The sequence below is a fragment of the Amphiprion ocellaris genome, chromosome 5 (assembly GCF_022539595.1).
Source record: "Amphiprion ocellaris isolate individual 3 ecotype Okinawa chromosome 5, ASM2253959v1, whole genome shotgun sequence".
Classification (NCBI taxonomy): Eukaryota; Metazoa; Chordata; class Actinopteri; family Pomacentridae; genus Amphiprion; species Amphiprion ocellaris.
The window spans coordinates 5393744-5415827 of record NC_072770.1 but is presented as its reverse complement, the minus strand read 5'-3'; the positions used below and the strand labels follow the sequence as shown (position 1 = coordinate 5415827).

General features: G+C 38.7%; 1 protein-coding gene across 2 annotated transcripts in view; it reads left to right on the top strand.

Moving 5' to 3' along the window:
• phc2b (polyhomeotic homolog 2b (Drosophila)) overlaps window positions 1-21758 on the top strand; it is a 44092-nt gene extending 22334 nt beyond the window's left edge. For both annotated transcript variants that reach the window (XM_023287598.3, XM_035955965.2), the window contains exons 8-15: window positions 3627-3928; window positions 5438-5654; window positions 12662-12870; window positions 14765-14894; window positions 16290-16392; window positions 16498-16612; window positions 18092-18416; window positions 18919-21758. In XM_023287598.3, coding sequence (XP_023143366.2) covers window positions 3627-3928; window positions 5438-5654; window positions 12662-12870; window positions 14765-14894; window positions 16290-16392; window positions 16498-16612; window positions 18092-18416; window positions 18919-19073 — 1556 coding nt within the window. In that variant the 3' untranslated portion in view covers window positions 19074-21758. The remainder of the gene's footprint in view (window positions 1-3626; window positions 3929-5437; window positions 5655-12661; window positions 12871-14764; window positions 14895-16289; window positions 16393-16497; window positions 16613-18091; window positions 18417-18918) is intronic.
• Window positions 21759-22084: the final 326 nt, after the last annotated feature.

The window sequence follows — 22084 nt, the reverse complement described above, 5'->3', positions numbered from 1 at the left end:
TAAGGGTTAAATATTTGTTTTTTGGGATCAAGACTGATAGTGGTTAAAGATAAATCAATTACTGAAAGTGGAAAATAATGTTTATATATGACATTTTTAAAGCAGTTGTTTCTTGACATTTTTGTCTTAAATGTCTTGAGTGTGTCTTTTTTAAAAATTTGATGCAACATAGAAAATAATATTGCTTTAGAATTAATGTTGGTGCTAATCATTGGCACATCCCAGACAGTGATCATCAAAAAAAAAAAAAAAAAAAAAAATACATATATATATATATATATATATATATATATATATATATATATATATATATATATATATATATATATATATATATATATATTCCCTGTTGTGTTTATTGTATAGATTATTTTTTTTTTGGTCTTTTTTTAAAATTAAGAACAGCAATGTTGTCATGTGAACAAGCTAACTTTTAAAGGGTTAAAATCCTATAATAAATAAATAAAAATTAGTAGTTGCGATCAGGGCTGACAGAATGAAAGAAATGTCATTAAAAATTAAAAAAGCATTAATAAAAAACCTTTTTTGGCAGTGTTTTTGATGTGGACTTGTTGTCCTTAAGGACCTCTGTGTAGCCTTTTTAAATTGATGCCTAAAGGTTAACCATGCTTAGTGAAATAATGTACATGTATGCAGTTGGTGAAGCACCCCTTTAACCAATATCACCCTCAAGCAGCCTTCTTCCATTTTAATGTTACTTGTGTCACTTGAAAAAAGCAAAGTGAGTGTCCACTTTTCAGCTTTCAGTTATTTTACTGTCATGTAGAGGAATCTGGTGATGTAATAGTTATATGTAGTCTTAATAGCTAAGCATGCAAATACATTCTTGAGCATGGAAATATAAGTTTGACAAAACAATTTCAAGTTCCAGTTCCAGGGATTTTCGTCAAAGTAGCAGGGTGGATCTGGCTATGATGATGTTGACCACTTTAGTCCCAAATGCTCCTCCAGAGCCATCATGAGGCTGATATTTGTGGTTTTGAGTCAGTTCAACAAATATTAAATAGATTGCCATGGTATTGGGTGCACACATTCATGTTTGCCCTCAGATGAGTTGTAATATTTTGGTGGGAAACTTAACTTTCTTATGAAGTTTGCGCAGTAATTTGATGTGCCCCAAAACTAAAGACATTCTCATTAGCTGCAGCTTTACTTTGTGCTTAGTGCTAATGGCCATGATAAACCTGCTACACATCACCATGTGAGCATAACGTCAGCATTTTGCTAGTACAGACTCACTGAGCTGAGAACATGGCAGGAGAGTCTTAGCCTTATTCTTTCATGGATATTTTCATCCATCACACATGGGGGACAACTGAGCAAAGTACATTTGCTAAAGAAGACCACATGATTCAATTTGCAGTTTTGGAAAATTTTATTGTGGACCTTAATGTTGGATTGTTTGAGCATTGCTTGCCAAATAAACTAGTGGTATGACATTGATAGTTCTCTTCATCTGTAATATTGTGGTCACTCTGCTCAAGCATAGATACTCTTCAATTTTAAAGATGCATGACTGCTGACTTTAAAATTCAGATTTACCCTGTAAGACCCAAATACTGAAAAAATTGGCAATAAATAAATAAAACTTTAAAAAAAACTTTTAAAAATTATACACACACACAAACAAATAAAATAGAAAAGTAAGCTGATGTATTTTTGCAACATTGGGTTTGACAGGGTTAAAGAGTTTTGTGGAATGATTGTAACTTTTTCAAGAGACAATCATGATGTGTCTAATCGTTTTTTAGGCATTGATAGACTGAACTGATAGATGTTAATTGTCTTTTGCGTGGCCTGTTTAAAATCCTTTCCAAGTGTCAATCATCATGTAGGCTAGCACTGTAAAATTATCATTCAACTGGCTGTATCCATCCATCTTTGGCTCATATTTATCCTACTCTGAATATTGTAAATATTAACTGAAGGTCTTGCCACTGCGCCACAGCTAACCAAAGTTTCACTCAGAGGGTTCCACTGTGTCTCACCATGTGAAAAAGAAAACACTTTTCAGCAGATTCTGTAGCATTAAAGGGACTAATGACATGCGAACTCTGCTGGATAGATACATCTATATTTTCAACGGCAGTGCACAGACTGTGGTTAGAGCCTCACAGGGAAACTTTGAAACCAGATGGAGCCTATCCCACACAAAACATCATGAAAAGAACTGGGGGTAGGAGGGTGTGATGAGGGGGATTTGAGACAAACGCTGATGCACTTGGCAGTTTTCCATTCTGGGATTTATTGGGAGCTTTATTGCCATCACCAAATGCACTTCAATGTTCACACGGGTCATACAGCAGGAACTACTGTGAAGTACTTGGGGGTAACTCTTGTCCTGACTGGATTTTTGTAAGATTGAGTCTATGCTCTTATTGGTGAAGTTGTTAGAGGTCAAGAAGGCGGGAAAAAGGCTGGGACAGGCTGACTCAACATTAACTCTATAAAGGGTGTCATGGACAGTTGGCTCTGCATGCTTGTTCCTGGGGCATTTCTAATACTAGCCTAGCCTCTGGCTACTTCCGCTGAGCAATCTCCCACTCACACATGCTCCCACAATACAAGATTGATGTGCTGTGTCTTTGGCTTCTGGGAATGTTGTGAGCTCAGGATGTCTTTTTACCCATAGCAGCCCTGACAGGTGGTGACAGGCCATTTAGAAACGATTTGTGAGTAATGGTACAGCCAAAACTGCCACATTGTGCCTTTCTCTGTGCACCTTTCAACAAGCTCTTAATGTTACATCCTGTCAACAAGGGGCACACAGGTGAAGGCAATGCTACAAAACAAGCTCTTTTGTGCAGATGTCTACATTTTTCACTGTTTATGAGCCGGGTGGCACAGTAAACCTGATATCCAGAGTTTGGACAGTTGTGAGATCACATGAAAAAAATAATGGTTGTTATTTGTAGCAAGTTGTAGTTCACTTTGTAAAGAAATATCTGAATTATCTTACAGAAGACAATAATGATTGATTTGTGGCATAAAATGTTAAACATCTAATTTTTGTGTACACAAGGAAAGCAAATAATGATTGCTTTTCTTATTAGTTTGTGTGACATATGTATTTTCCAATTATTTTAGTTTTTATCTTTGCAAAGAAATGTGAAAAACATCCTTCACAATTTTTCAGGAGCTCAAGATGCTGTCAAATTGGCAGGTCAAATAAACTGGTGAATGAAGAAATAGTCTACTTCTATTCCAGAAGCTGGAACAGAATTTTCTCTCAGACAAAGCAAGTTGCACATTTAGCCAATAGTATCCCCACTAGTGACTTAATTATCTGAGGTGGCTAAAAATGGCTGTTGCCAAGCTTTTCCAAACTTTAATTCTAACTAAAGTAAAATCAATTAATACCTGTTTTACAGTGCAGACATTCAAGAATTAAATATTACTTATTGTCAGTCTGACACGTTGGTTTCATCTTTTTACCTACAAACATCTGTGGTCGCAGTAACAATAATGAGCAGAGATTTGCACACTATAGTGTACTGACAGCCACCTCGATGTTTGGCCTTGATGTGAATTTGAGTTGCTACTGAAGTGTTGAGTTTGGTGGAAACAGCAGTTGATCGATTTAGTCTCTGTTGTTCTCGTTACAGCGTACGCGCAGATTCAGCCTCATTCATTGGTTCAGCAGCACAAGCAACAGCAGTTTGTGGTCCAGCAGAGCCAAGGTTCCCAAAGGACAACGGGCCAGTTGCTGCAGACGGCCTCCATTCAGCCATCACAGCACCCTGTCCCTGTGCTGCCCAAACCTGGTCCACACCAGCCCCACACACCCAGCCAGCAGGCCACTATCTTCCACTCCACCATCAGCCCTCACGCCCTGCACTCCTCCCTCAACCATGCCAAAGCTCAGCCTGTCCAGCTCACTGCCATCAACCTACAAATACAGCCAACGGTATGTACAGATGCACACAACAATGTCTCAAACAGAAGACCTTGATCAGCAACAGAACATTTTCAAAGCTTCTTTTATCTGCATTGTTTGCATCCATGGCAACTATCTAGCAGTCTTTCAGCTTTCAGCGGCACTTGCTACGTTTCTTCTACCTGTGGATTAGTAATGAAACCATTTCAGGGCTCTGTCGTGTCACCCACACACATGTGCTCGTGAATTCAAAGATCATGTATATAGCTCAGAAGCATTCAGAGGTCGAACACTCCACACTCTATTATTTAAAAGCAGAATTATTTGTGTTTTAATACTTAGATGATTTAGATCATTCACATTTATTCTAATAAAGGAAAATATTTGCCCATTCTCTTGAATATACTTCCCACCTTTCTCATACCACTATACTACTATATAATGGCTATAGAGAGATATCCCTTTCTTACAGTAACATGCTGCACATTATCCATTGTAGATGTTTCAGAATGGGACAATAAATGTGAGTACCATAATTTCCGGACTATTGAGCACACCTGAATATAAGCCACACCCACTAAATTTAAAAAGAAAAAAGATTTTGTACATACGTAAGCTGCACCTGTCCATAAGCCGCAGGTGTTCATGTTGTAACATAAGATATTTACACTGAAAGTTTTTTTTAAACTTTTGATTAAATAAATGCGTTTTTCCGAACAGTGCCTGAAACACGGCAGTAACACGGCAATAAAACACACTGAGTCAGTTCACGCTGCCAACTCCAACGTCTCACCATGGATTCATTGATGCTAAGCTCACGTGCAGCAGCTCTATTTCCTTCTTCGACAGGCAGATCGATTGCCTTCAACTTAAAAGCTGCATCATATGCATTTCTTTGTATGTTTTCCATGATGAAGGTGTGTGCATGAAGCGCAAAATGTCCAATCTGAAGAATTTAGTGTGAGTGCGTTTGATTTAATTCAAACTGTTTCATTGGTCCACTGTGACCTGTTTGGTAATTTTATTGGTCTGATGTGACGAGGCTAAACGTATAGACAGCATGAAGCTCGCCCGTAGAAATCTATACATTAGCCGCATCCTTGTATAAGCCACAGGGTTCAAAGCGTGTGAAAAAAGTAGTGGCTTATAGTCCAGAAAGTACGGAAATTTGTTGTCTTCTACTTGTGTCTAATGTAACATAGGTTTCTGTTGACTCTGACATCCTGACCTTTTCTGTCCTTGTACACGTCCTTAAATTTAAAAAACAGCAAAAACAAAAACCTCTGTCCCAAAAACACCCACAGTCTGCGTTTCTCCTCCAAGACATACATGGGAAAAAAACGCAGGAATCTTCCGAGTTTGGGATTCTTGATGTAATATTTTCCCACTGGTGTGATATTTTCCAAGCCTAATGGTTTTCACTTATTGAGTCACTCTCATTAAAAACATTAACAGTCCCTGATGGGTGTTTTCATCCCTGTATCAAATATTCTTTCTTATGTCTGCCCTTCTGTCTTTTGTTCCTGATGCATATATTAGGCCTCTCGAATGATTCAAGACAATAAAGATAAGCCAACTTCACTCGTGGTCAGAGAGACGTGCCAGACTCCCTCCACACAGCAGCAGCAGCAGCAACAACAGCAGCAGCAGCAGCAGCAACAACAGCAACAGCAACCCGTACCTTCTCCATCACAACCCTCCAAGCCTGTAGAGCAGCCCAAGGTCGACCCAGCCACACCAGCTGTTCAGCCACAAGGTAATGACTCAGCAGGAATTCCCAAGCTGCTAAACTGCTCCCTGCGGGATACTCACTTTCTGGGACAAGGGGATTGGTAGCAGTTAAAAATTGTATTAGTTACAACTTGTTACCTCAACAAAATTTAACTTCTTTCCTCTCGGCTCCCCTTGGATTGGCTTACACCTGTATAAATCTCAAGTGGAGGAAAAGAAAACTGAATGCATACACTTATTTGTATTTAACACACGCTGTGTCAGCACCTTATCTAGTTTTACTGTACATTGTCTATTATCATTTTGTTGTTGTGTCTATGATTTCCTTACGTTGGGCTCTAGACCCTCAACTGATACCCACAACTTAGGAAAACATTGGAGATGCAGTATTATTGAAATATTATTGAATGTATAGGAACGTTTACAGAGCGACTGCTCTAAGACGACACGCCACTGGCTACCCCAGGCATGAAAGATACACGTAAATGGTGCATATTTGCTGATTAAATCCATGCTGCAAACATAAAAATAGATTGATGTTGTATTTATAATTTTTGCACAAGTTGTGCTTGGCCTTTTGACATGGAAATGACTCATGAAGTGTATGTTTTTTCAAACGAAACTGTCAATATGTAGGTATGACAAATTTTTATCAAACGAAGCCTCCACTTTGGGGTTTTTATGACCCTCTTAGCATTCATTTTGCCAGTATCAGACGTCGGCCAATTTATTCTTTCTGTCTTCTGTGGATATCAAGTTAACTTACAATACAGTCATTGAAAAATGTTTGTTTCACAGTGCTGTGCTAGAACCAGAAACTATAGATTGTGATCTTAAAATGAAAGCTCAGCATCTTTTTTTGCCACAGCCCTTCGCCATATGTGCACTGCAGGTGTAATACAGTAAATTAATTGCTCAATGTTGCCAAAGCCATAGATGGGAAATGTAGAGTGAAAGGACAGGAATGACACGCAGCAGAGTTCCGGGAGTGACCTGGGTATGCTAGGGGCATTTTAGCCTACATGGTAAACGCCCTTACCACTTAGCCATTAGGTTGCCAGGGGAGGGAGGTTTCTGTCCGACATTCTGGCCTGCAGTTGGAACAGACCATAAATCAAGCTTTACCTAGGACTGTTCTATTCACAACAATCAAAAAGACATTCATTGTTTAAATATGTATAGGCTGTTACCTTCAAAAGATAGTGGACCCATTTGGCACATGCTGTAGTTCTGTTGGAGTTTGTAATATTGACCAGGCCACCAGATGTTTTGTCCACTCCTGTTCTACATACATTAAGTGGGCTAAAAGATAGAATAAGGTCACATCCCACGATTCATGGCCTTTTAATTGTCAAACTTGAGAAATATGACAAAAGAATTTATTATGTAGCTCTTCTATTTGATTGCATGAGATCGCACAATAGTACGAGCTCATAAATTGGTAATTCATTGTTTTAGCACTAAGCTGGCACACAGGTATACTGCCTTTCACATTTATGTTTGAACTTGGGGCATTTTACAACAAAAGGATTTGGAGTCATTTACAGAGGCAGCTGTGAGTGTTTCAGTTTAAAAACGCACATGGCTGTTTATTGACATTTCCCATTTATATGAGTGACCCTTACAGTCCAATGAACAATGTGTGAGGCTTTCTTTCTTTTTTTATGACAGTTGATTGGAAGAATCAGAGTTTGTAGACCTTACAAACCTAATTTTCATATTCTGGACTAAAACATATTTAAGTAATAACATGTGGATAGACTTTGAAGTGTTAAATGTATAATCCAGTCAAGATGCTTTTAGCTGTATGTATTAAGAAAAGCCCAGAAATGTTGCAGTGTCAGTAAAATTTATTTTTGTATGGCTATATTTTATGCTTAATGTGCAAATTTTGTCAGCCAGGTGATTAAGATAAAAGGTTGGTGGTTTTAAGATACTTGGAAAGGATGAGTATCCAGCAGCTATACTCTGAATCCATTTCTGTGCTCACATTTCCTCTTTTAGGGTTGGTAATAGTCCCAATAATTTGCATCTCATGAAATGAACTGTTATGTAAACCACAAATTGGGCAGTGAGTTGAGTGTGATGTGCACAGCAAAGAACTATTTTGGTAATCTCCTGGCTGCAGGATCTACTAAAGATATGCCCATAATTTAATTTTGTGTATTTCAGAAAAAATCTAATTTCAGGAGGAAGCATACAGACTACAGCTACTTTACATGTTGCTTACTGAGTATTTAAAGTTAACAGCTACAAATATTATATACACTGCATTTATAAAACAAGCTTTCTACTCGCTCTATACTAAAAGATATCCAGAAAAACTGTATGCCGCCTTTAAAGTCTTTCAAAATTGTACAAAAAGAGGAGTGGGCATTATATTAATGGCACACTGGGACTGCAGCTTACCAGTGGGTTTTGTTTTTTTTGGAATAATTTAAAGAATATATGCAAAACTCTATGTTTTTTTTAAGGTTTTTTGGACCTGACAACCATTGTGTAGCTGTCATTAAGCATGGTGAAGTCCATGTCCTTTGTGTTTTCTCTGGCAACAATGATTTTTAGACTGTTTCTACAAATAGAACATTGCTTTGCAGTCTATTAATGTTTGTTAAAACCCTTTTCTGGGCTTCCTGCATCCAATCTGTAGCTGAAATAATTTTCAAAATATGTTCTAAAGATGACTCAAAATTTTATCCATGTTGCAACTGCCAGAACAACTCCTTTCAGGGCAGGGAGTACTTCTGAGAAGCAGTCTTGTCCTCTCTAAAATAGCAGTAACATAAAATTCACCATATATGCAAGCATGACAAACCTCCATTATTTTATATCCTATGTGCTCATACAAATGAATTAGTTTCAGTAACTACTATTTCTAGTTTTGCTACACTCTGAGTTAACCCATAGTATAGCAAAACTTCAAACTGAGCTTCAACGTCACAGTTGAAGCTGTCAGAATTCTACACCAAAATGTGAGCATAAAACCTCAGAGGGCCAGTCACTGGGTAGTTGCTGTAAATTTTTGCAACATCTTGCAGCTGGGTGGGCTGCACAGTGGTGTAGTGGTTAGCACTTTCGCCTTGCAGCGAGAAGATCCCTGGTTCGCGTCCCGGCTTTCCCGGGATCTTTCTGCATGGAGTTTGCATGTTCTCCCTGTGCATGCGTGGGTTTTCTCCGGGTACTCCGTCTTCCTCCCACAGTCCAAAAATATGCTGAGGTTAATTGATTATTCTAAATTGCCCGTAGGTGTGAATGTGAGAGTGATTGTTTGTCTCTGTATGTAGCCCTGTGACAGACTGGCGACCTGTCTAGGGTGTCCCCTGCCTTCACCCGAGTCAGCTGGGATAGGCTCCAGCCCCCCCACGACCCTAGTGAGGATTAAGCGGTGTATAGATAATGGATGGATGGATCTTGCAGCTGCACCAAGTTCCTGCAATAGAAAGCTGCCTATCTAAATACTGCCTCTGGAACATCAAATACATTTACATCCTATCCATCATACACTGTTTATAAGCTTGATTATTGCAAGATTATTTTCAGACCTTTGTCTACATGGGTTCTCACAGGGTGCCCCTACTTCCTGTCAAAGTCCAAAGACATGCTGAGGTTAACTGGTGATTCTGAATTGTGTTAGGTGTAGATGTGAGTGTGCTCTGTCTCTATGTGTAGCCCTGCAATAGACTGGTGACCTGTTCTGGTGAACCCTTCCTTAACCCTCAGGATTAACCGGCATGTTTTGATAATGGATTAATGGATGTGCACCATTTAGAGTCTAGTGTCGGGAAATTTAATGTATAAAATCGAAACCTTTTTTGAAATAAATGTCATAATTTTTTTGTATCTGGTAGAGGGAGTGGTGTTACAGAGGCATACATGTCTTGGAGATCCACACCTATGACCCAATAGAAAAAGCCATGCAATTTGTAGGATCTATTAATGAAAGTAACATGTTATAGATATCAACATGTTTGGGGGAAAAAAACACTTGGTGTTCAGTAGGGCTGGCCCAAATAGCAATTTCTGGGCTCCGGATACTCGGCCCCGATTAATGACGAAAATAAATATTCGGATACCACCATCACGACCAAATATTCGGATGTTGGGATATTCGGGTCCAGCCCTAGTGTTTAGTATACATTTAGTGTACATGTCTGGCATAGTCTTATTGAACTGATTTAGCTTTGCATCAGTTACATGTGTTTGCACCAGCCAGTTATAATGAATTAATCTGAGCCGTGTGTTTATTGTCTGAAGATGAGTTGCAGCATAGGTGGATTTCCACTCCTCTGCTGAAATTGCAATTTCCAGATCTTCGTTCCAAAGCAGGTAGCTTATATGGTGAGCTCTCAGATGAGCAAGATGTGAGCATATTGTAGTATTCAGATATGATGCTCTTTCTAAAACTGTCCTTGTTATCAGTGTTTCAATAAAGTGACTTTAGGGGTTTAGTATGTATATTGTTTTGATTTGCTTTTACAAAGCTTCTAAGTTGTAGGAATTTTTAAAAAAAATAGTCTGTTCAGATTGAACTTGTGCTCCAGTTGTTCAAAAGACATCATAATATCATAATTTGAAAGATACAGATCTTGGCTCTTTTCGAGTCTTTTAGAATTCCAGGTTTTAAATATAACATCAGCTCTCTTGGTGTAAAAAAATCCATACTGGGCTGTATTGTGATAGGGAATCTGGTTCTTCTAGATATTTTCTTACATCATACCAGATTTTAATAATCACATGTCTAATTATTGGGTTGCTGGTCTGTCTTTGTAGATTTTTCACTGTGTCTGAGTACTGGTACATCTGAAGAGGGAGTCTTAGACTCAGAGTTTCCATTTCTGTCCAATAAGGACTATTCTTTGTTGAGAAGTAAGACATGATGAGACATTTTAAATTAAAACTGCATCAGAGAATGTAACCAGTCACAGAATAGCCACAGATTACGTTTCCAACAAATGTGGCAAAGTCTGAAGTTTTGCTTTGCAACTTAAGTTATGAGTTAATGGCACAACAAATGTACCGATGGCTAGATGGACTGGAGAGTGGTTTGTGGAGTACTGTTTTGAACGCCTGTCTGTTGGCAACTTTACTCAAAAATAGACTGACGGATTTGGATGAAATTTTCAGCGAAGGTCAGAAATGACACAAGGACCAATTGATTAGATTTTAGCAGAGATGCGCCTTATAGTCTGGATCTATGGATTTGTTAAAGATTTCTGTATCATTGTGAGATAGTGGCACGGCATCACTGTAACTATGACAACAAGTGAACACTACATCAGCTGCATGATTGTGATCCTGGTACAAATCCACAGCTGCGGACTTATCGGGACTTATCCATCAGAAATGATACGACAACTGAGCGGCCTTGGCGGAGTACTGTGCTCTCTGAGTGCTTTTCTTGTTTGTTTTTTTGTTTTATTTTTTTACATTTTTTTAATTACAGCACGTCTACTTGAATGAAAATATTGTACAAAAACAGTTCCACCCATCATTAGTTTGAGGGAAGCCTGTTCTTCCATGGCGATTGTTAGTTTGAGGAAACAAAAACCGGAACCAAAAAATCCATGTAATATACAGACATTGTGCATAAGTTGAGATCATTGAGGGGTCCTGTATGGTCAATGTCTCTCTTAAATCTCATTTACAACCCTGCTGAAAACATGCCTGCTGGTGTGTGTTTATCCGCTGCATTAATATTGTGTCATGGCGAAACTGGCCGCGATCTTTGGGAGTAAAATAAGACATTTCGGTAGCAGACTTGAAGCTGTAGGCTCTGTTCTCGTCATTGTGACTCTGGTTTGAGGCTAATGGTCGAAACATGCTGATGAGCTGCGGCAGCCTGAGGAGGATCAGGGCTGTGGGAGGAAACAGGGAGGAAACAGGGAGGCGGACCTTGTTGAAAGCTTTTTATTTAGGGGTGTGAAGCGGCGCCGCTCAGAGCAACAGCAGATCGGCGTGTGTCCGTCTTTAGGTCTCTGTGTGTGTGTCGGATCATTAGAACAACAAACAAACCGCACATGTTTTCTTTGTGAACACAGCGAAAGTTGCGCGGTAAGAAAACGCTTCTCTTTAATATTCACGGCTTTAAGATGACAAAGCATGGCGGCTTCATGTTTACTTTCGCTTTTGCGGGTTTGTAGTAGAATAGCCGATGCATACTTATGATGGTAGAATCGATCACATACAGATTTGGGTGTGTTGTGGGTTGTTGACCGTCATTGTGTCGGTGGGTCACTTACCTTGTTCAGGTATTGTTGGACCGTCGACAGGATAAACGTTTTTAAATGAGCGACAGGCAAGTGGATGATCTAGTGGGAAGGTTTACATGTGGGTGGCCATAATGTGACAATTATGTGCTTAGTTTACATAATATAACGGAATAAGCACATATTTCTTAATATCTGACACTTTGTTAAACCATTACTATCTCGCAAATAAAAACAAAAAATAAAGATTTGCCTTCCAGATATATGGCTATAACTAATCATCAGTTAATCTGTGTATACACAGAAGTTCAGCAAATGTATTGATTGATCCACTGCAGACTCCTAAAGTATAGCTGATATCTTTAAATGTCTTGTTTTTGTCACCTTAAAGTCTCACCCCTGTAAATATTTAGTTTTCTATCAGATACAACAAAGAAAAGCTGTTCATGTTTGTTATTTCTACTCAAAAAATTACTTAAACAGTGAATATAGAGCTGCTGTATAATTTTATTTACTGATTATTTTTTCTTAATAGTCTGTAAGTCAATAATAGTTTTCCTATCATATGTTCCTAAATAGTGGGAAGAAACACTTATTATATGTTGCTGGAATTGGCCTATTCAAAATGCAACCATCTCATCTCCAAAAGTATTCAGCTTGCCATCATATATACCAAGGGATACATCAAATATTCAATTTTGACAAGCTGAAACCAGAGAATGTGCTACCTTTTTGTCTTTAAATATGACTGAAATGATTTATGAGTTCCACTTCTGACAGCCCCTTGTACATTAACTGGATGGTGTATTCATTTCTTGGTCTGAAGGGGGCTCAGCCAAGAGGCCAAGTGCGGCACAGGGGACCCCACCTCCAGCCATGACCTCAGGAAATGAGAGTGAGGCACCCACCGTGACGGGCAGCACGCCGCAGAACGGTGAGAACAAACCGCCTCAGGCCATCGTCAAGCCCCAGGTCCTCACACATGTCATCGAAGGCTTTGTCATCCAGGAGGGCGCTGAGCCGTTCCCTGTGTGTGTAAGTACCCCATCTCTGCTGTACAGGCAGAGTAACATGATAAACAACCGAGCACCACACACTCTCCAGTGTACACGTCTGCAGGGAGCTGTCAGCAGGCAAACACAAACTCTCTGGTACTGCTAGTAGTGACAGCTTGCAGCCTTTGTTTGAGTCAGTCATTAATTACAGGTAGATCTGACTCTAGCAGTGAACGAATACAGATGGATGAAGGTATGTGTGTAATGATGCTTCTTTAATCTGAGCCATCTCCCTTTGAAATTGATGCCCTGTTATCTGATATTGTTTATAGAGTAGATCTGTAAGCCTAAGCTTAACATTTCTATCTTCCCATCTGTATGAACAACACAATGACATGTGCTTGTTGTCATTTCTACACTTTGAGCTCTCTGCCTCCTATTGGACATGTGGTGTAAATACTCGCTATAGAGCTGAACAAGCCTAATTTGATATTTGACTAATTGTTACAGCACTATTAAATGCACATTTCTTGATTTGCCAGCAGTGCCTCCTGTTGTAGTTTGCAGGGATCTTTTTACATTGGTTGCACTGGTTTGAATAACTTTTTTAAGGTACACTAGCACATAATTTAGACACACCAAAAATCTTTTACCACGTCTTTTGATATTACACTCAGTGTAACCAATGGGCTTCTGCACTGTGTTGTTATAAGAACGATGTTGTTACACGCTGTGATCACTTGGAGGTCATCTGCAATTATTGTGACAATGCCAAATAATAAAGGAAACCCACTGTGTAATAACCTGCCTGCTTCATCGCCTCTCCCACAGAAGAATAATTCAAAAAGGTTGAAAAAGTGCACAAACGAGTGGAGGGAGAAGCAGGTTACTAGTGGTGGGTTTATTGACTGACTGGTCAACAGTGCCTTCACAATTTGTGGGGGCTACTGGCATACTGCTTCCAAATGAAACAATCTGCTGACCCCTCCCCATACCCAAAGTGACCTGACCCCTCACATGATTTTACTTAGACATAGAGCACCAACAGTGTTTACAACTGGCATATCAAATGAGCTGTGATAATAGTATGAGACAGTGGGGAACAGCTGAAGTTGGCAAATAAAAGTAGAAACCACTACTACCACAACCGTAATGACAGAAGTACAGTAAGTGAATAATCAACTGAAACATCCAGAAAGATATATGTTGTAATTCTCTATTGTCTGTAATAAGGCAAGTAGTGAATAAATGTCACTAGTGTGTGTGTGTGTGTATATGTATATATATATATATATATATATATATATATATATATATATATATATATATATATATATATATATATATATATATATATATATATATCTTGTACACAAAATAACATGAAGCTAACACAGAACACCAAGCAGCAGTGACTCGGTATTTTGGCCCATCTCCAGACAATACAAGCATCTCTGGGTGAGGTTAACAGAGTAGCCAGCAGGAGCTCACAGCACCCAGAGCAGCATAAAGCATTGGAGGTACTGACATCAGCCACTTGCTGAGCAGACTATCACTAATCTGCCATGTATTGTACAATGCAGGTGGTGGAGAAAAAAATAGCACACACCAAGACACACCTGCTAAATGTTAGGTGCACTGGTGCAACCAGTGTACATGAACAGCTTCACTTGATAGATTTTTAGTGGCATATGTGACCAAAATGGTCGCACTCAGGACCCCTGGTTTGTTTAAGCCTGAAAATGGATATTAAACTATCTAGGATATGTAGTCGTAGTAGTTATGATCTTTGCTTTAATGTTGCTGCTGTTATTTTGAATTGCAGCGATTCAAATACAGTCAATTATGTTGTCTTTTTTCACATTATTTCTTATTCCTGGAGCTCGAAACCCTTCATTTTGGTCCATAAGGTAATATTTTGTACCTCACACCAGGTGGAGCGTCTGCCCATTCTCATCGACAGCCCAAAGAAGCTGGATCATCAGCTCTCCTCAGACCCTGACAAAACGCCGGTCAGCAATGCAGCAAACACTGACTCTGAGCCCGAGGACATAAGCCAGCCAGGTGAGACCAACCAGATTCAAGTCGAATAAGTTATATATACTTGTTTGTTTAGCTTTATCCTGTTCAGAAAGCATAGTACCCCGCTTTCTCTCCACATATTTCTTGTCTCCATCGCCAATGAATTGATAAAGTGTATGAAACTGCACCATGAATCAGTCTCATAATGTGAATAGGTCTGTTTACAAATTCATGGTTGCTGTGCACAGCCTTTGTGATAAATGATGACCAAAGCCGGTTCTGCTCACACCAAGGATGCTCTCAGTGTAATGAAGTTGGCCTGCATATCTTAACCAAACCCCTAAAAATGTGTATCACTTTGTCTTTTTCTCCTCAAATTAAAGACAGCCTGCTAAATAACATGCTCATATAGAATGATGATGATGCTGTAACGATATGAAAGAAAACTTTAGCAACATTTGCTAGTACAGTATAAATTCTTAACACTTGTAACAAATGCTTATTTCTGCCTTCAGAAATAAGCCTTTGTTAAAGTGGAACACATGTAGGAATTGAAATGAATGGTTTTACACAGGGACTGCACAGTGGCTTGGTGGTTAGCACTTTCGCCTTGCAGCTAGAAGATCCCTGGTTCACATTCCAGCCTTTCTGGGATCTTTCTGCATGGAATTTGCATGTTCTCCCAGTGCATGTGTGGGGTTTTCTCCGGTTTCCTCCCACAGTCCAAAAACACGCTGAGGTTAACTGGTGATTCTAAATTGTTCGTAGGTGTGAGTGTGATTGTGTGTCTGTATGTGTAGCCCTGTGATACACTGGTGATCTGTCCAGGGTGTCCCATGCCTTCAGCCTCAGTCAACTGGGATAGACTCCAGCCGCTCAACGTCCCTAATGAGGATTATGTGGTGTATAGATAATGGATGGATGGATGGTTTTACACACATTGGCTTACTGCTGTAAAAAAAAAAAAAAAAAAAAAGACACACACACACACACAGTGGAACGGACCAAGAATATTCTTTAGTGTCTCTGATTGTTGGTTGATACATGTTTTGCTAAATAAGGCCATTATCTGTGCCTCTTCTAAAAAACATTTCAAAGACGGGTTAAAAATGTAGAACAAAAAGATTTGTGAGTGCTTGTATTTGACTACTTGGTGCAGAAAAACAGACTTTGTGAATAAGATCGTCACACTGAGTCTCAACCTCTTCCATCTCTGGAGCAGATATGTCAATTTAATACTGCGTAATAAATCATTTAGATGATCTACAGCTTCATTTTATGGATATTAAAGATATTGAATATACTGATTATTACATGTCCTTCTATTTCAGTTATTTGGTCAGAGTGGATGTTGGTTTTCAAAGAATGAATGTGTCATTTCAGTAGAAAAATTCATGTTCGGAGTGTCTCGTGTTTATGCTGCTTTCTCTCCCACAGAAAAAGAAGAACCCAAGCTGACGTGTGAATACTGTGGCTGGGTCGACTTTGCCTACACGTTCAAGGGCACTAAAAGATTCTGCTCAATGGTTTGTGCAAAGCGGTGAGTCACTTTGTTTTTTTTAAAATTTCTTTTCATGTGAAATAATTAGCGGTTTATGTCATAATAAAAAGAAAAGCTCTAAAAATAGTGGATGTTTCTGAACAGGTACAACGTGGGCTGTACGAAGCGGATAGGACTCTTTCGCCCAGAGAGGAACAAACCGGCAAGTCGCTGGCGTCGAAAATCTCAGGGCCGCTCGAATATAGAGGCGAAAAAGCAGGTACAGAAACACGCTCACACATACTCATGCTGCTTCACTGATGTAAAAGTTCCTCATCAACATTTTACCTCCCATCAGATACTGCTTCCACTGCACATTCTATTCCCCACACTTTTCACGCCTCATGCTTTTTAATGAAGTTGAGCATAATTTGTGTGAGGCTGATTATCTCCCTCTGTCTTTCAAGGGTCATTAAGTGCTTTATGATCTCTGTCAACCTTTATTGGCGACCAGTAGGAAAGCAAAAGCATTAGAGGAGATTTTCTGCCGACTGCACGCTGTATAGATGTAGAAAGAAACTGGATTGACCGGTTTGTTTTTTTTTTGCCACATATCAATGAGTACTTTTACATTTTTTTTATCCATATTGTGTAGTTACCAGAAATCTGTGGATTTTTCTGTTATTACAGAGCAAGAAAAATTTCTATTATGCTTGAGTAAATAAGATATCAAACTATTGAACATTTTAGGAAAAATATTAAGATATGCATGTTTTGCTTTTAGCTGCTTCTACGGAGTTAATATTTTTTTAAATTATATTTTAAAAATTGATTTTGCATGCTGTTTTCCTGTTTTGTGTTGCTTTTTAAATATTTTATACTTTTGTTCTACAATCTATGTTGCTTATTTTAAGTCTATCCTTTTTTGCACACATTTTGTTGTTGCTTGTCTTACAAAATGTACATCACTTTGGTCAACTATAGTCTTTGGAAAATGAGCTGTAAAAACAAATTTCATTTTATTCAATATATCACAATAATTAATACATAACTTGCTTTGTCATGCAAACATTTTTTCTCGGTCGAAATATCTGGAGTTATGTAAAAAAAAAAAAAAAAAAAAAAAAAAAAAAATATATATATATATATATATATATATATATATATATATATATATATATATATATAAAAAAATAAAAATATATATATATTTTTTTTTAGATTTTTTATTATTTTAAAGAACATTCACAACATAAACACATACAAATCGCAATAAATAACAGAAAAATCCCCCCCTAAAAAAATAACACAACATTAACACCAAGCACTGCATTATGTTACACACACGGTAATTATATAAACATATAAAACCACCTATTGTCTATCGATCTGACAGAAATCCAAAAATGAATAAACAGTACCCTTTAAGAGGGTTATGTAATATTTTAATGGATGGGTCTGGAACCTTCAGTGGGGGGTGCTTTTGTCTCATGTTTGTATCAATAAGGGAATTTTGTAATTCAGTGGGTTCAGCACCTGACAAAGTAATTTTCAAGGCATTGGTATCGATCCAATAACCCTATCAACTCCCTGCAGGTGTATTATAGTCATTTGAAGCTATTGTACAGTGTAAATCTTATTTATTGCCCCTTTAATCTTTGCTATGACTAATATAATGTCCCAGCAGTGTTTTACTGATGAACCATCACTTTCTCAAATACCATGTCTTGACGTCATTCCTGAATCCTTTGCTTTCCAGAAGCTGTCCCCTTCACCACAGCAGACTCAGGGCGGTTCAGTATCGTCGCCACATCCCTCACAGCCCAGTCAGGAGGAGTCCAGCCCCTGCTCAGACATGTCCAGCTATGAGGAGCCACCATCTCCCCTGTCAGCAGCCAGTTCAGGACCCCTGGCTCCTGCTCCAGCTCCAGCTCAGGTTCCTGTCCACCGGCAGCCGAGCAGAGCCTCAGACCAGGAGAGCTGCGGTGGAAGAGACGCACCGTCACTCTGTCAGCGCTTCTTACCCAACGACCCCACCAAGTGGAACGTGGAAGAAGTTTATGAGTTCATCCGTTCGCTGCCAGGTCAGCGAGGCTTTTTAAAGAAGCACACTAATAAAGCTCTACATGTACAATACCATTAACAAGTTTGGGGTCACTTAGAAATGTCCGTATTTTTGAAAGAAAAGCAGTTTTGTTCAATGAAGATAACATTAAATTAATCAGCAATCCAGTCTAGACATTGTTAATATGGTAAATGACTATTCTAGCTGGAAATGGCTGATTTTTAATGGAATATCTCCATAGGGGTACAGAGGAACATTTCCAGCAACCATCACTCCTGTGTTCTAGTGCTACACTGTGCTAGCTAATGGTGTTGAAAGGGTAATTGATGGTTAGAAAACCCTTGTGCAGTTATGTTAGCACATGAAGAAAAGTGTGAGTTTTCATGGAAAAGATGAAATTGCGTGGGTGACCCCACACTTTTGAACGGTAGTGTACATCTGTTTAGTGCACGTCACACATCTGATACAGTGTACTGTATCACTGTGATTCACTGCATTTTGTTCCTCTGCCCTTCACACAGGCTGTCAGGAGATAGCAGACGAGTTTCGCTCTCAGGAGATCGATGGACAGGCCTTGCTCCTGTTAAAGGAGGACCACCTGATGAGCACCATGAACATTAAGCTGGGACCTGCACTCAAGATCTTTGCACGCATCAACATGCTCAAAGACTCTTAGCAGGAAAGCGTGTGTGTGTGTGTGTGTGTGTGTGTGTGTGCGCGCGTGTGTGCAAGTGTGTGTAGAACATAGCACTGACAGCACAGGGCACTGACTGCACTATGACCCAACCTTATCCGCACTACTGGACCAGTTCCTTTGATACAAAATTTCTCTCAAACTTGTCTTAACCCTATAAACACGTCATACTTGCCTGCATCAGTTGAGTCACTATGTGACCAGTCATATACTACCAGTCAGAAATTTGGACACACCTTCTCATTCAATGCTTTTTATTTAATTATTTTCTACATTGTAGATTAATACTGAAAACATCAAAACTATAAAAGAATACATATGGAATTATGTTTTAAACAAAAAATGTTAATCTTCAGTATTCATCTACCATGTAGAAAATTACACAAATGAATAAAAAGCATTGAAAGCATTGAATGAGAAGATGAGTCCAAACTTTTGACTGGTTGTGTATGTAGGGCTCTTGGTTATTTCTTTCTCGTGGCCCTTCAAGCACTTCGGTCATACTGGCCTGCAGTGTGATCAGGAAGCTGTTAGTTTGTGTTTACATGCAACCACAGGTGTTTATCGGAAACAATAGCTGTGTTTCTGTAGCGTATATTTATGCACATTTTAATGTATCATATTCGAAAAGGTTCACTTAAACAACGCTTGCTTAGAGTGATTTTTGACAAAGACACTAACACACTTCACAGGAGATGGAAGCTCCTTTTTTGAATCAGTTCAGACACAGCAAACACTTAATTTACATGACTGATGTTATGTTTCTCAAGTCTCCAGACAGCATTTAACAGCCAATATAAACTGAGATGAAAGAATTGCAACTTGCCCAATTTAACAAAATTCCAGAAGAATTCTCTCCATTTGTCTGTGGTGGATGACTGAAGTGACAGGTTTTGTTTGTTTCTTCTTTAAGGTATTTTAGTGGTTGGTAAATGGAGCCTATACCGCCACTGTTGATGACACTACACAGCCAAGTTTATTCACCTCAAAGCACTTAATGGAAACAAGTCTAAATTGCTTCAAATTTGCACAACAATTCTGTGGAAACACCGCAAATGAAATATGTAAAAGAACTTCTACAAAAGTCGTGCAAAAGTTACACCCAATATCAACCAGTTGAGCTGTATGTATGATGTGGATAAGAAATGATGTGTTGATGCAGTTAGAAATGCATGCAGAACATGCATGTACCTGCTGTTGGATCCTCCAGACTGGGGCATTTAATGCTTTTTAATGGGAATAAAATGTAAAGAGATGAAAGGAAATGAGGGGAGAGGGATGGGACAAACATGATGCAAAAAGGTTGTGATTTATGGTCAGGCCTTGCTTTGTTATAATCCCACATTCTTAAATAATAATAAATCTGACCAACACGTTAAAAGGTCACCTTATTTTTGCCCCTCCTGCCATCTCAAGCTTACTGTCAGAAAGATACAAATTGCCCTTTTATCTGCAAAGGAAAAGCTCCACACAACGGCATTGCTTTCCTTAACCTGGGACATTATCATCATCCATTATCTGTTGTATCTGTTCGGATCTGATCGCATTGGGGCAGAACTGAGATAACAAGATTGCTTATTAATACCAGATGTAGACACCAAAGGCCCTTATCAAATGTCATTATCGAGATAACACATCGAGGTGCCAATTCTGGGATAGCATGATAATTCCACATGTTAAGGGGCTCTTGGATTCAGTCTGAAGGAAAAGAAAATCTCTGTAAGAAGTTAATCTGACAAAGAGTAGAGAACATAGGGCTGAGAGAACAAACCGTTCTCTACCTGTTCATTGGTGCCTAGGTTGGGTCACACTGCAACCGTCGGTGCTGAATTGAGGCATTAAGACAGAACCTGAGTGAAGTCTGATTTTAGTATATTATTAGACATGTTTTTTGTACAGTTTTGTTAGCGTGTGGATGAGAGAGAGATGGCCGTGTGTGTGCCTGGGAACAGAAGATTACATTCATTAATTTTGCTCATTTTTATTCAGAAGATGCTCCTTTTTCCTTTTCTCTCAATAAGGCTCTCACGGCTCTCGAATACAAAGCTGAAATGCAGAGAAACAGTCAAAGCAACTGCTTGATTTTTCCTTTCATTTGCCAGTTTTCTCCTATACATTTAAACTGCTTCCAAATGATTCTTTGGTGGCGTTTTCAAAATGATTTACTAAAATATGACATTGATTTCTTATGTCTGTGTCATAAGAGGACACGAAGTTATCTGAGGAACAATTTGGATCTGCTGCTCTCTTCACACAGCCCTGTTCTTGGCACTCATTTTCTTTTTGCTTTAATGTTACGAGACGCTCCACCTAAACTGAAAAATGTAATGTGGCATTTGTGAAGCAATGCAAAAAGTTTGTACATAGCAACAACCAACGAGAAGAAAACCCGCAGTGAGTCTGTCATTTCTTTAAGTTATCCCTGTTATTTTAAAACAGAAGTTTAATGGTGTTCGATATTTTGAAATATGCAAATGTATAAAATATCATTGGCCTGGGAGTTGCTTTTGTTAATGTCTTTGTTTTCTAATGGAAAGATGATCTTATCTATTTGTGTTTTGTGGGTGTTATGGAAAGTCAACTTTTTTAGATGATGGTTTGTTAAATGCTTGTATTTATCAGAACAGTTTGTTACACATTTTGCAGTTATAAATAATTTGCAATACAGTTCTGTCTTGAGAATTTTTTATGTGTCTGTGTGGGGTGGGAAAGTCAGTTTTATTTGTTTATAGGAGATATTTAGAATTGATTACATTCGTGGATTGTACCAAATTGCAATGTGACACAAACCTTCAACAAACAACAGCTTTGTAAACTTTCAGGATTTTGGCGCATATTATGCTGTAGATTTTTTATGGCCACTGTTCACGATTTGAAATTGCTATAATCACCACTGTGCCTTCTTTAAGGTTTGTAGGGAAATAAAAATCTCAAACCTAAAGATAAGTTTATAAAGGCATAAAAGAGAAAAAAACTACAGCAGATTTGAGAAT